General features: G+C 38.9%; 1 protein-coding gene across 7 annotated transcripts; it reads right to left on the bottom strand.

The window, feature by feature from the left end:
* Nucleotides 1-8,881: 8,881 nt before the first annotated feature.
* Nucleotides 8,882-13,040, bottom strand: LOC116118569 (phospholipase A1-IIgamma-like). Of its 7 annotated transcripts, none has more exons than XM_031404551.1 (6): nucleotides 12,916-13,040; nucleotides 11,777-12,331; nucleotides 11,234-11,676; nucleotides 9,435-9,539; nucleotides 9,238-9,358; nucleotides 8,882-9,153 (listed from the first exon to the last, which is right to left on the bottom strand). In XM_031404551.1, the coding sequence occupies exons 2-5, from the start codon at nucleotides 12,308-12,310 to the stop codon at nucleotides 9,340-9,342; spliced, it is 1,101 nt and encodes a 366-aa protein (XP_031260411.1). In that variant the 5' UTR covers nucleotides 12,311-12,331; nucleotides 12,916-13,040; the 3' UTR covers nucleotides 8,882-9,153; nucleotides 9,238-9,339. The 7 variants fall into 7 exon arrangements, with proteins under 7 accessions (XP_031260411.1, XP_031260410.1, XP_031260414.1 ...); XM_031404550.1 differs by having other exon boundaries at nucleotides 9,238-9,351; XM_031404554.1 differs by lacking the exon at nucleotides 8,882-9,153 and having other exon boundaries at nucleotides 9,322-9,351; nucleotides 9,435-9,525.
* Nucleotides 13,041-13,784: the final 744 nt, after the last annotated feature.

The raw sequence follows: 13,784 nt of genomic DNA, 5'->3' as shown, positions 1-13,784 counted from the left end.
TTGTTCATCATTTTTAAGATTTTGAAACCAATCTTTGTTAGGGCTCATGTGGAAAGAACATCCTGAATCAACACCCATTCCTTGAAACTAGCAGAGTTAGAGACTGTGAGGGCTTCAGAAATTTCAATATTACTACTAGTGCAAGCTAGGTTACTCTCAGTGCTAGCCTATTTCTGTTTCTTTATCCACTCATAGCAGTTCTTTTTTAGGTGACCAGGTTTGTTACAATTGAAGCACTTCCTACTTTCTCCCTTAGGTCTACCATTTCCCTTTCCCTTCTTTTTGTTCTTTAAGCCTATGTTATACTGAGAACCTTTTCCAACCTCCTTACTAATCTGACCTGAATCTATCCTGCCCTTAACAAACAAATTATTTCCATTACGTTTTTGGATGTTTAATTCAAGTTCCCTAGATTTCAATCCAGCTTCTATCAAGTCAACACTAGGGAATGTCCCACTATACTGTAAGGCATTCTGTATTACTAGGTAATCCTCAGGCAATGAGTTTAACAAGATCACGGCTAAGCTAAAGTCTCCTAGTTCCTAGTCAATCCCTTTCAGTATTAGTATCATCCTTAAAAAACTCGTCTAGGTTTTCATCTAGTGACTTAGTGATGTCCATTTTATATGAAAACAATGCACCTTTTAAAAAAGCAAGATTGGGACCAGATTGCATGGCATATAAGGTTTCGAGTTTACCTCAGAGTGCGATTGAAGTTTCCAGGCTGTCTACCTTTCGCAACACGTTGTCTGACAGATTCATGATGATGAGGTTGTAAGCTTCCTCATCTACTTCTGATTTCTTCTTCAGCTTTTCCCCTGGCCATTTGGTAGCGTCCTTCTCCAATGCAAACTTTGTTATGTGACAGGAGGGCTTTCATCTTCTTTTTTCAGCTGTTGAAGTCTATCTTCCTATCATACTGGGAGATCTCCATTCGCGTCGTACTCATGGTGTTGAGTTCAGTAGCAAACTCAAGAAATCAAGATTGCTTTCTGACTTGACCTTTAGAGATCGAAATTGATCTCTGATTACCAAGATTTAGTTAAAGACTCGATGATTTAAAGACGCTAGAACTCTAGAAACTATCAAAATAAAAAACCCCCAAGTTTTTGACAAACCCTAAAAATCACGAAATCACTAAATCATGAACGATCTTTGCAATAGATGAAAGGCTTTGAAACCACTGTTATACTTAGAGTCTAAACACACACTAAATCAACCAAATCACAAAGATCAATCAAGAACACAAAAACACCAAATTACCATGGTTCACTTGTTAAAGGATGAACAAGCTACGTTCACGTTGAGCTTTAGAACACTGTGGCCCGCTGCACTAGAGTTATCAAATGTGTTTACAGAGCACAACAATTATTCATCAAGAATTGCTCACTCACTAGCTAACTATTCACACAACCCTTTACAATAATCTTTGATCCTAGAGAAAGACTACCCAGCTCCTCTAATCCTTGAAGGAATCACAACCCCCAATGAACAATCTCACAGATTGTACAAAGATTAATCAGTTTGAGTATTAACAAGAACCTCGGCAAAAGTGAATGAATAAAGACAAAGAGAAGAGAGATATTGCAATCTGTTGAACAGGAACATTTTGGGCTCTTTTATAGTGTTGACTTCAAGGTCATTTGCAGCCGTTGGATGCCTCTTGAATTGATGATCAGGATTTAAAGAGAAATAAAACTGTAGTTCTTTAATTTTCCTTTAGACAGCGTCATTGTGGGCTTCAACAATTAACAACACCCTATAAGATTACACATAATTTGAAATGAGAATTTCGCAAGATAATTAGAAGATCTACTTTTATAAGCTCTTAAACAAGTTATAAGTCATGCCAAGTTTTAACTTTAAGGGATGTAATTGTCACTTTTGTTAAACTTTAAGGGATCTAATGTCACTTTTTGTCAAACTTTAAGTTAAGAATATGTATATCCTTATAATATGGGGATCCAATGAATGCTTTCCCAAACCTGAGGGGTGTAGTTGTACCCACAAGCTCATCAACTAAAATAGAGACGGAGAATGTTGCAGAAAGTTCAGAAATACCAGGCTGAGAGCTGGATGAGCCTGACCTTTTTGACGGAGGAATGGGAAAATCCATTTTATTTCAATCCATCTAATCTCTCAATAGAGGAAGATACCGACACGGACATGCTGAGGGAAAGAAAATTAGTCAGAAAAGGACCTCAAATCTACCCAAATCGTTAGATAAACATTACATCTAACCTTACCCTTTACATGGGTGCTTACTGCACAATCATTTGAACAACTTTTCACAAAATCTCAAGTTTGCACATCTCATTCTAATAATTTTACGTTCTGCATGGATCCAATGGTTGTAAATACCCATTGAAAATGGAGAATCTAAAAGTTATTTAATGTAATAGTATGTAAAAATATTCCGACTAAAGTATTCATTGAGAGCGTTGCAAAAATCTTGAGAAAGCTTTAATCTAGATAAGCCAGCTGACATGTTTGACAAAGGATACGGGAGAATCATTTTAAGTACATTTCTCAATGGAAGAGATATAAGGTAACATGGAGGTGCAGAGGGGAGGGACAAAATGTTAGGAAAAGAGAAAAAAATGGGTTACAAATTGTCAAATGTTACTGAAAGAAAACATCAAAGTGCCATGAGTGGAAGCCTGAGTGTACATCGTTGACAAAGAAGGTACTAATTACCTTAAACAAAATTATTATTATCACCCACTTGCCATTAAGGCTAACTGGANTTTTTTTTTTTTTATGATTGGGAGTGTTCGTGTCAGCTTACGCACACCTCAGTTGATCCCCTAGACCTTAAAATTACTGTTTGAGTAAGAGCTTCAATAATCACCTTTATTAACAGTCAAAGTGAATCGAACTCATGACCTCTTGAATAATACACTCAAAAGTTTTAGTTAACCACTCGACTACCCAGTTTGCCCAAAACAAATCAATGTGTTTTAACTTAATTGAATTAGGAAATGTAAAGGATTATATAACGCCATACGTTTTTTAATATACATGTAATAATGCGACCCGATATTTAAGGTCACATGTAATGAGAATCTTATTGCCATACAAAACATATTTTACACACGTTGATAATTTGAATTTTATTTCGATCATATAATATATAATTTATACATATTTATGGGTTTAAGCATATGATTAAGAGCTGAGCATGAATAAATTAAAAAGAAGCATTGAGGATAAAAGATTCCCTTTCTTCTTTCTTAGCTAGCCATGCCGTGCTATGCACATCAAAGTTTAAAGTTAACATTTGGGTCCAAATTGAAAAGAAAATTATGTGTTTTTATGTTGTCTCTTGTTTCTTACTCAAATTAAAAAAAATTAAAAAATAATAATAATAATAACAATTAAAAAAAAAAAAAGTGGGGTAAAAGTGTAAGAAAAGAAACAATAACGCGGTCCAAATTTCTAAGTCAGCTTTATTAGTTTTGGGCTGTCGTGTTATTTGTTGGAAAGCTATTTAAGCTATTAAAAATACTTGGTAAATGACATAATACCCCCAAGTCTTTATTGAATTACAAATAACCCATCGACAAGTTTTCAGTGATAAAATAAACGATAGATAAGTAATAAAAGTTAATATTTTTTAATTGAGTAAAAGAGGAAAATTTGTTAATGTTTTCTTAGCTCGTATTAGAGTCAATTCTATTAGTATACTATCGCGAGGGAATTTTTATAGTCCTATTTATTTGGATTAATATTAAAGTAACATAACATTTTTCATATAAAATTTTATTAAATTTATTTTGTAAAACGACCATGATTCATGATACTAAATACATACATATATAGGGGTGTTTAAAAGCGGTTAACCGAACCGATTAACCGCTTTTTTTAACTGAATCGGTTTTTCTGTTCGAAAAAATTTCTGAATAGAAACCGAACTAGTTTGGAGGAAAAACCGATTAATCAGTTTTGAATCGGTTTTCCCTTTTTTTTATAAAACTTTTTTTTTATTTTTTCCTAAATTAAATTGTAAATATAAACAATACATATCCAAATAAAAATTAAACATTCATACATATCTATTGACTACTACTAACAATACATTAAAAATATTAATATTATTTTATTTAATATATAATATATAATTATTTTATTTAATATATAATTTTTATTTTTATTTAATATATATTATATATATATTTGTAAAATCGGTTCAAAAAACCGGTTTCGGTTAACCGCTTTTTATTTTTTCCAAACCGGAAATACAGTTTTTAAAATTTTTCAAACCGTAATCGAACCGTTTTTTCGATTAACCAGTTTTTCGGTTCAGTTACTGGTTCTATCTTTGCTAGGGCGTCTGTTATAGAATTGCTATCTCTGGGAATCTGAGTGATTTCAAAGTGCTTGAACGACCCAAGAACGGTCTTAGCTTCTTTCAGATAGCGGACCATGTTCTCTTCCTTGGCTTGGTATTCCCCTAAAATTTGGTTGACGACCAACATGGAGTCGCTGTAAATGCTTATCGCGGTTGCACCAATTTCTTTGGCAAGTCACAGCCCGACAAGCAGGGCTTCATACTCAGCCTCATTGTTGGTCGCTTTAAACCCGAACCGGAGAATACTATGGATTCGAGTCCCTTCGGGGCCTACAAGGAGAAGACCCGCACCGACTTTTTTTCTGTTTGCTGACCCGTCGACATAAAGGTTCCAGGTCGACAGGTTCCGAATACTTTCCTGGATGGCTTCGCCAGGCTGTTGCTCGCTTGGAAGATAGGAAAATTCTAAGATGAAGTAAGCAACAGCTTGCCCTTTAATGGTCGACTTGGGCTTGTACTTCAGGTTGAACTGGCTTAGTTCCATGACCCATTTGAGCAGTTTACCCGAGGCTTCTGGTTTCTGGAGGACTTGCCTGAGGGGGTAATTAGTCATTACGTGGATCGTATGGGCGTGGAAGTAAGGTCACAGCTTTCTGGATGCAATCAGCAGAGCAAAGGCTAGTCGCTATTTTTACATGGCCCATTTGAGCAGTTTACCCGAGGCTTCTGGTTTCTGGAGGACCTGCCTGAGGGGATAATTAGTCATTACGTGGATCGTGTGGGCGTGGAAGTAAGGTCACAGCTTTCTGGATGCAATCAGCAGAGCAAAGGCTAGTCGCTCCATTTCTGGATACCACATCTCGGCATCCGATAGATGCTTGCTTGCATAGTACACTAGCCACTGCGCATTTTCCTCTTCCCGTACTAGAGCTGCACTGACCGCAAACTGAGAGACGGATAGGTAGATGAGCAGGATTTTCTGCGGAAGAGGCATAGAGAGGAGAGGTGGCTTCCCTAAGTGTTCTTTTATACTCCGGAACGCCTGTTCGCATTCGGGAGTCCATTCGAATTTTTTGTTGGCCTTCAGAACATTGAAAAATGGTAAGCAGCGGTCTGTTAATCTCGATATGAAGCGACTAAGTGCTGTTATTCGCCCATTTAGACTCATGACCTGCTTTTTGCTGGTCGAGCTCTCCACATCGAGCAGAGCTTGGATCTTCTCGGGGTTTATTTCTATGCCCCGCTGATTAACCATATACCCTAGGAACTTTCCTGGCGATACCCCGTATGAACACTTGAGAGGGTTTAGCTTCATTCTATACAGTCAGAGGATGTCAAACATCTCAGCGAGATGTGCAATGTGTTTTGAGGTGACCTGGGATTTGACCAGCATGTCATCCACATAGACCTCCATTGTCTTTCCGATCTGGTCGGAGAACATTCAGTTAACTAGCCGCTGGTAGGTTGCGCCGGCATTCTTGAGGCCGAAAGGCATGACTTTGTAACAGTACAGCCCCCGGTTCGTAATGAAAGACGTATGCTCCTCGTCTGGCCTATACATCGGGATTTGATTATATCCCGAGTACGCATCCATGAAGCTTAGCAGCTCGTGTTCCGAGGTGGCATCAACGAGCTGGTCGATTCTCGACAGAGGGAAGCTGTCTTTTGGGCAAGCCTTGTTGAGGTCACTGAAGTCAACGCAGGTCCACCACTTGCCGTTTGGCTTCTTTACCAGGACCGGGTTGGCAACCCAGGTCGGGTAGAGAGCCTCTCGGATGGACCCATTTCGGAAGAGGTTTTTCACTTCTGATTTCAGTGCAGCGTACCGCTCCGGATCTATCGTTCTTCTTTTCTGGCGAACCGGTTTGGCTTCACTGCTGACGTTTAATGAATGGCAAATAATGTCCGGGCTGACCCCGACCATATCTGCATGCGACCAGGCAAATACGTCAATGTTTTCCCTTAAGAAGCTTATCAGTTCGGAAGCGAGCTGAGGGTTGAGACAGCTTCCAATCCTTAACACTCGGCTCGACTCTTTTGGATCAACCGAAATTTAGGACAGATCCTCAACCAGGCCGCTAAGAGGGATTTCCTGGACTCGCGGATCTATGCTATCCTCTGTCGGACCAGGCTGTGGCTCGATCCGGCTGATCGCCATAGCCTGGCGAGGCACACATCGTGAAATGCCCTTTCCCTTACCTACCATCTGCACTGCTTTTACGTAGCATTCGCGAGATGCGCTCTGCGATCCGCTCACTTCCCCTATCCCCGTTGGAGTGGGGAACTTCATCTTGAGATAATATATGGAAGTGACTGCCTTGAAGCTTCTCAACAGAGGTCGCCCAAGATTCCATTAAAGGCCGATGGGCAATCCACGACCAAAAATTCGATAACCCTGGTCACCTCATCGTAGTCACCGAGCGTGACTGGTAGCTGGATCGTCCCTTTGGGGATCAGGTGGTCCCCTTTAAAACCGTAAAGAGGTATCGAAGCGGGCTTCAAGTCGGCCTCGTCTAGGTTCATTCTATCAAAAGCGGTCTTGAACAGGATGTTCACAACGCTTCCATTGTCCACAAGCATTCTGCAGACGTTATGGCACCCTATCAGGGGCGTGATCACCAGGGCGTCCTCGTGAGGATAGTGCAAGCGAGCTGCTTCCTTTTTGCAGAAGGTGATCGGCTCCTCCTTTCGAGCCTTCTGCGGTCGCTGCGAAGTGTTCATTACCCTGATCGGGTCGTGATATGCTTCGTGAGCGTACCTTTCCTGCGGACCTTGTGTGAGGCCTTCGAAGATTATGTTAACACTACTGTATCTGCTACAATCACGACGCTTTTTCTTCTGTTCCCCTTGGTTCTCTTTTGGAGAGTCATCAATATACTCTTTGAAATGCCCTTTCTTGATGAGCTCCTCGATTGTCTGCTTTAAAGCTCGGCATTCATCAGTGTAATGCCCGTTATCCCGATGAAAACGGCAGTATTTTTTGCTGTTTCTAGCCGTAGCAGGGGTTTTCATGGGTTCTGGTTCACCGAGCAAGCTGGCCTCCTCGGATTTGTCAAGGATTGCAGATATGGACACGTTCAGCGGAGTGTATTAAGCTCTGTCCCGGTCGCGACAAGGAACATGAGCATAGGACTTCTTGTGTTCGTAGCAAGGTTTCTTCCCTTTTTGCTGATCATCAATGTCTCCTTTGCGATCAGCTCTCCTATTTTCTCCCTGACCAGACATACTGCTTGAAGTGCCGTGATCGCGACAGCGGAGTGCCGCCAATGAATTCTCTATTCGGAGATATTTTTCTGCAAGGTTGTAAAATCTGGTGAGGGAAACATCATCCTCAGCCTGCAGTTCTTTCCACAGGTCGGTTTGCGGGCGAACTCCAACTATTATAAGTGTTCGGATGGACTCTTCTGGGGCATGAGCCACCTTGTTGAGTTCCCTGTGGAAACGGTCAATATAAGATTGCAGGGATTTGTCTCTTTCTTGCCTTATGTTGCTGAGGTAGCTCAAAGGCATCGAAAACTTCCGATTTGCTTGGAAATGCCGTAGGAACGTCGTGCTCATCTGAGGCCACGAACTTATCGATCCCGCTGGGAGCGACCTTAACCACCGCTTGGCGTGAGAAGTCAGCGTCAGGCCAAACAACGATATTTTGCAAGGTCTGAAACCTTGTAGAGCTCCATCAGGTCGTTGAACTCATACAAATGATCCAGTGGGTCATGGTTCCCATCAAACGGTCGCATGTTGGGCATCCTGAACCCCGGTGGGAATGGAGCAGCTAGCACTTCGGGAGAGAAAGGGGATGCAGAGGCGACCTAGGCCTGTTCGTTTTGCTGCTCCCTTAACCTGTCTAGAGCTCGCTGTAGCTCCTCAATTTGTGGTAACGGAGCCAATTGGGGATTGCTTTCACCCATGTGAGTCCGGCCTTCGCGATTACGATTCAGGAAAGTCCGGAGGTCGAACTCCTCTTCGCCTCGGCTGGCATTTCCGGCCGCACTCGACACACGCTGACTAGAGGCGTGTGAAGGCGATGGATTGTGCGGGGCATTTTCATGACCCTCGCGGTGGTACAAACCGCCCCGCGAGGTGTGGGGACCACCCACATGATAGCGATCGGGATCATTCTACTGGCGATGATAGGAATCGTCACGCCTGGCACCTTTGCTTGGGTTCACCTGCGACGTGGCATGGGACAGCTCAGGATTCACTTTTTTGCCGAGTCTCAGCTTTGCCGGCACCCTGCTCGGGGCACAGTTTGTGTTCGCTGGTCCTTGGGAGCCCGTAGGCTTACTTTTTGCCACTTGCTTACCCTTACGTCTACGCGCTGCAGTGCTCGTGGCACGGGCTTATTCCCTTTGCCGCGCTTTCGCGCGACCTGCAGGCGTTTTTGGCGGTTGCACCGCCCCAGCTGTTGTAGATGACATGCCTTGGTCCAAACGGTCCAGCCTCTGGTTGACCGTCTGGAGAGTATTGTCGAACCTCTCCAGGTAGCTTCTGATGACGGGGTCAAGCTGCGAAGCTGTCGAGATATCCCCCGCAGCATTTTGTGAAACTGGAATTATCCTGGAAGGGGTATCCCCCTGGGTTAGNACGGAGCAACTCCCTCTAATGCCAGATTTTCAGGTATGTGAACTGCAAAGTGTTGATCAACAACAGGAGTGTCTGAATATCCGCCGTAGTTTTTATCTCCTCCATTGTCAAAGATTGTGTAGGTGGTGATGCTCTTAGGGCAATAGCTTTCCAAGTCGTTTTGGCAACCATCGCAGCTGCCACATGCACCTATAAAACAACCCACTACTGCCTTATCTCCAACTTTAAATTTTTGCACTTTGGCCCCCACTTGGATCACCTCTCCCACAATCTCATCTCTGTAATAATACAACTATTCTTCAGAGTGTAACGAAATTTGATGATGGGTAATGAAAGAGAGGGTAATAATTAATTTAATTTACCCGGGGAGGACGGGATAGAGAGAAATTCCATAAGTATTATTGACAATGTCAAGATCAGTTCCACAAATCCCACATTAAAGAATCTTGAGTGTTATATCATTCTCACCATTGGGCCTGCATACTTAATTGCAAAACAAAATTATAGAGAAAATGAATGGTAAGAAATAACAAAGAAAAATGTTGGGGCATCCATGCACCTTCTAGTGAAATAGACAGGATGAAGAATTCCTAAAGAGTCGGAAGCTGCCCATCCGAAAGCTCTTTGTGTTTGATTTTCTTCTTCAAATCCTGACATTTTGTAGCTAGAGAGATCAAAAAGATCACTAAATAATAACTATGTAGTAAATATGTATGAGAAGTTGAGCTCCAAGATGTTTGTATATTTTAATTTGAGAAACTGTTTGTTTATAGTTTAGTTTTGAGGAATAAGGCATGTCAATTTTAACATTAAGGTAGGCATGGTAATGTTCCTCGGAATTTCGGGGACCCGTCCCGTCCCGCCCTATATGGGGTGGGGAAGCCTTGGTTTTTAAGGATAAGGGTGGGGGTGAGGGGCCTTTTAATCCCGTTCCTCGGGGTGGGGCGGTGGTGGGTGATGCCTTTCCCCTGCCTTGCCCCATATATAATATATAAAATTAAAAATTATATATATATATATATATATATTGCTTTTCCCTAATTCCCCTACATTTCACCTAATTACACAACTATCTTATCTATCTTATCTATATAAACCCATATTTTCCCAATTTTTCTCACCCTAAACAATTGAACAAGAACAACCTTAACCCATATTTATGTAAAATTAACTATGTTTAAACAATTAATTTAAGTATTTGTCATGTAAACAAGAATTAACTATTGTGTTTGGTAATGCTCAAATTAATTTATGTTCATGTAAAATTAACAGAGCGAGGACGGGCCTCCAACATTCCCCTTTGGGACGGAGAAGGAGAATTTCTGTCATTACCGTAACGGGGGTGGGGAGTGATTTTGAGGGCGGGGATGGGTACAGTGACTGAGATCCCCGCCCACCCCCCCCAACCGATTCCATGCCTACATTAAGGGTGAGATTTGCAGGTGAAATCTTATGTTTGTACTTGTTCAAGGTTTCATGTTGATTCTATTTTCATTAAGATTTAATTTAGAGATAATTGTATTCACTCTTCTAGGTTTGGGTCTATTGCAATTTAGATTCTGTAGTTTATGTACTAACCGGCGTTAACCCACGTAAAGATAAAATTGATAATTCACTCATACATGTAAGGACAAAACAGATAATTCACTAAAAAAAAAAAAAAAAAAAAAAAAAAAAGAGTTTAAAATTTGATTAACAATTATTATATTTCTTAGTATTTGAAAGGTAGGATCTTGATTATTAGACAATAGACTCATGGTGGCCGGATTAAGTATTTCTCCTATTTAATTTACTTTTGGGGGGCTTATAAAAATCTAATTAATTTATAACATGTAACTTGATTTTTTTACAAAATTCACCAATTGACATTCAAATTTGACATATATGTATGTTTATTTATTTAATTCAATGACATTTCAACAAAATTAGATGTAAAAATTTGAATATTCTTAATTAGACAACTTTTAATTTTCTTCGATAGGCTACCTATTTGACAAGAAATACAGTAAAACCTCTCTAGTTACAGTGATACATTATATGAGAATAACCTCAAAATTTTAAACCTAACTTGAGATAGTTATAAATAAGAATAAACTTCACATTGTAATAAGTTATAATTTTTCTAATTCCCGTCTTAAGAGAGTCGTCTCTATGTACATTGATAAAAGACTTGGGAAACAGAGACAAAACCAACAGCACAACACAACACAGTAAACAAAGCTAATTGATTGAACAGTAAAGGAAACCTGAATCTGACTCCTCCCCTGTTCATTAGGCGCAGGGAGGATTAACTATTCCTTCACGAGTGAAATGGTTTCCTAAATGCCAATCGAAGATAGCATTTTAGAAGATAATTACCTGTGAAACATGGACCTCGTGGTTCGTCCAAGTCCAACCAGATGCTGCTTCAAACCATGAAAATGAAGCCCTTCCTTAAGTTTCGATAACAGTTCCTTGTAACTCTTAATCTTTAACTTTATTCCCACGTGTTCATAGGCAGGGAAAGGAGGAAGTTTAGGTACAACGTCCAATTTATTTTTAATACGCAACAGATGAAGTTCGCTGAGTTGATCGAATACGTCCCTGAATCCTTTATCTCCAACCTTGGGGGTCGCAAACACGAAGGCCGTGACCATGCATACTTTGTCTGATCCAGCGCGCCTATTATGCTTATTGGCAACTATGTCAGTTGCGCTCAATGTGGCAAGCGCTGCGCCAAGACTGTGACCTGTTACAGTTATACTGATTTCCTCATCTCTGTAATTAACCTTATTCACCAGTGTCTTAACTGCATGCAACACCTAAACATTTATACACCAATAATGAAAGCATATATCAACTAGTGGATTATGTATTAGAAGTAATAAAAATTATGATTTATCAGAAAAAATAAAAAATTACCTGTTGTCTGGCACTCCACTTATTGTACGAGGGTGGTTCAATATTTGGTGACTTGTAGAGGGAGAGGAATCCTTTGTGCACATGTGGATTATGGGTTTTCCCAAAAATTTCTGACGCTGAGATCAAACTGCATTCAAAATCTTTGAGCCATTCGGTCTTAGAATTAGTTCCTCTCCAACAAATCAAAATGTCTCTTCTTCCTAGCACTTCCTTTCCATGGTCTGTGGCTACAGCCACATAACCAATCCAAGCAGATTTGTCTTTAACAATCCGATTAACCAAGGAAGGAACATCTGACCTTGCATATATATAGTGAGTCACAGTGTATAACTTTTCCAATTCTTTTTTTCCCATTTCAGAGAATAAATCTTTCTCTTGATGGGCTGGTTTTCTTTTATCATGATGGCTAACGGAGTCAGGAATAACTTCAATACTTTCAATACAGAGACTTAAAAGATTTTCCAGATCTTTGTCACGAGGTTCCAAGAGACCATTCCAGTTCTCAGCGCCACTAAGCTTCTTCCACTGATCCATCGTTTTTCCTTGCTCAACTATCTTGTGAAGACATATATAATACCCAGTAAAAATAATACATTTAAATAAGACCTGTAACAATAAATCTGATAGACTACCAAAAAATTTAAACTTAGTAAGAATACTACGAGAAAGTTGTTCATTCCATAGGACAAAGTGCTATTGCGAATATGAATCACTCCTACAAAAACATAGCCTAGGTTTTGTATATTATTAAGTATAACAACATAATATGAATATTAAATTATGTCATGAAGCATAAATGCTAAAAAACATAGAATAATAAGTATATAAATCATACGAATAAATCATTCAATTAATTCTTAATTAATTAAAACACAAAAAAGCTCATTTAATTCTTAATTAAAATTAAAATGTAGAAAATACAATAAATAATAAATTAATGGTAACTCGATATATAAATGGCATTTGCATCAAATTAATCGAAGTATGGGGTTGCATTAAATCCATTTATTTTTTTCTCTACTTAAACTTCCACCAAACAATATAAAATTGACTCAAGGAGACAATATAAACTTCAAATCCAGAAAAATCCAATACAAATTTCAAGCAAACAAAATATGTAAAAGTTAATATATACTTACTTAGCAAATCAGCTCAAAAACACAAAGATGGTAGAAGTTTTTCATTCCAAGCAAATAATGTAACCAGATCTAACGACGAATCCACCATGAAATTTTAAGTCGAACAAGCTGTGGAGAAAATGGGAAAAACGGGACACTGAAACGAAGACTATGCCAAGTCAATGTATATGAGTGACTTTTGAGCGTTATGTAAATATCTATGAGGACCCTATAGTTTACACTCTATCTCCAATACCCCGTAAAATATTTTAAGCCCTCAATATGTTTCTTGATTATAAGAGATTGCCCGGTCAGTCGCTACTATTATTAAGAAAATATTTGCTAAAATATTTTGTTAAACATGAGAAATCAATAACTTTTTGTAACTAGAAATTATAAATTCCATAAGTTCTTTTAAAATTCAATAGAAATATATGTAAATTAATTTATATCTCTCATTTCAGATTTATCAAATATAATATATAGAACAAAAACTTTTTTAGATTTAATTTAGAGATAATTGTATTTACTCTCCTAGGTTTGGGTCTATTATAGTCTAGATTCTACCGTTTATTTACTAGGTCTAGGATAAATACCCGTAATTCTAACTGACGTTAACCTACATAAAGATAAAACTGCTAATTCATTCATACACGTTAAGAGAAAATAAATAATTCACTCGTAATTCAATTGTAAAATAATAATAATAATTGGGATTTAGTTAGAAATTGTTAGTTTGAATGGATATTTCTTAACTAGTCTAATCTTGATTATTAATTCTTAATTAAATAATTTTCGCAAATACTTCTAGATAAAATATTTGTTTTCACAAAAATAGTTTTAAACTGAAAATGTGTCATTAATTTAAATAAAGTTTATTGTGTCTACAT

The sequence above is a fragment of the Pistacia vera genome, unplaced genomic scaffold, assembly GCF_008641045.1.
Source record: "Pistacia vera cultivar Batoury unplaced genomic scaffold, PisVer_v2 Contig849, whole genome shotgun sequence".
Classification (NCBI taxonomy): Eukaryota; Viridiplantae; Streptophyta; class Magnoliopsida; order Sapindales; family Anacardiaceae; genus Pistacia; species Pistacia vera.
This window is presented reverse-complemented; position numbering and strand designations above follow the sequence as displayed.

Bases quoted from the DNA above. Each gene is read 5' to 3' on its own strand.
- LOC116118569 (XM_031404548.1), bottom strand. From the start codon at position 12,310: ATGGATCAGTGGAAGAAGCTTAGTGGCGCTGAGAACTGGAATGGTCTC. The intron at 11,677-11,776 runs GTAATTTTTTAT...ATAAATGTTTAG, and splicing joins AGTGGAGTGCCAGACAACAG to GTGTTGCATGCAGTTAAGAC. The intron at 9,540-11,233 runs GTAATTATCTTC...TGATCTCTCTAG, and splicing joins ACGAGGTCCATGTTTCACAG to CTACAAAATGTCAGGATTTG.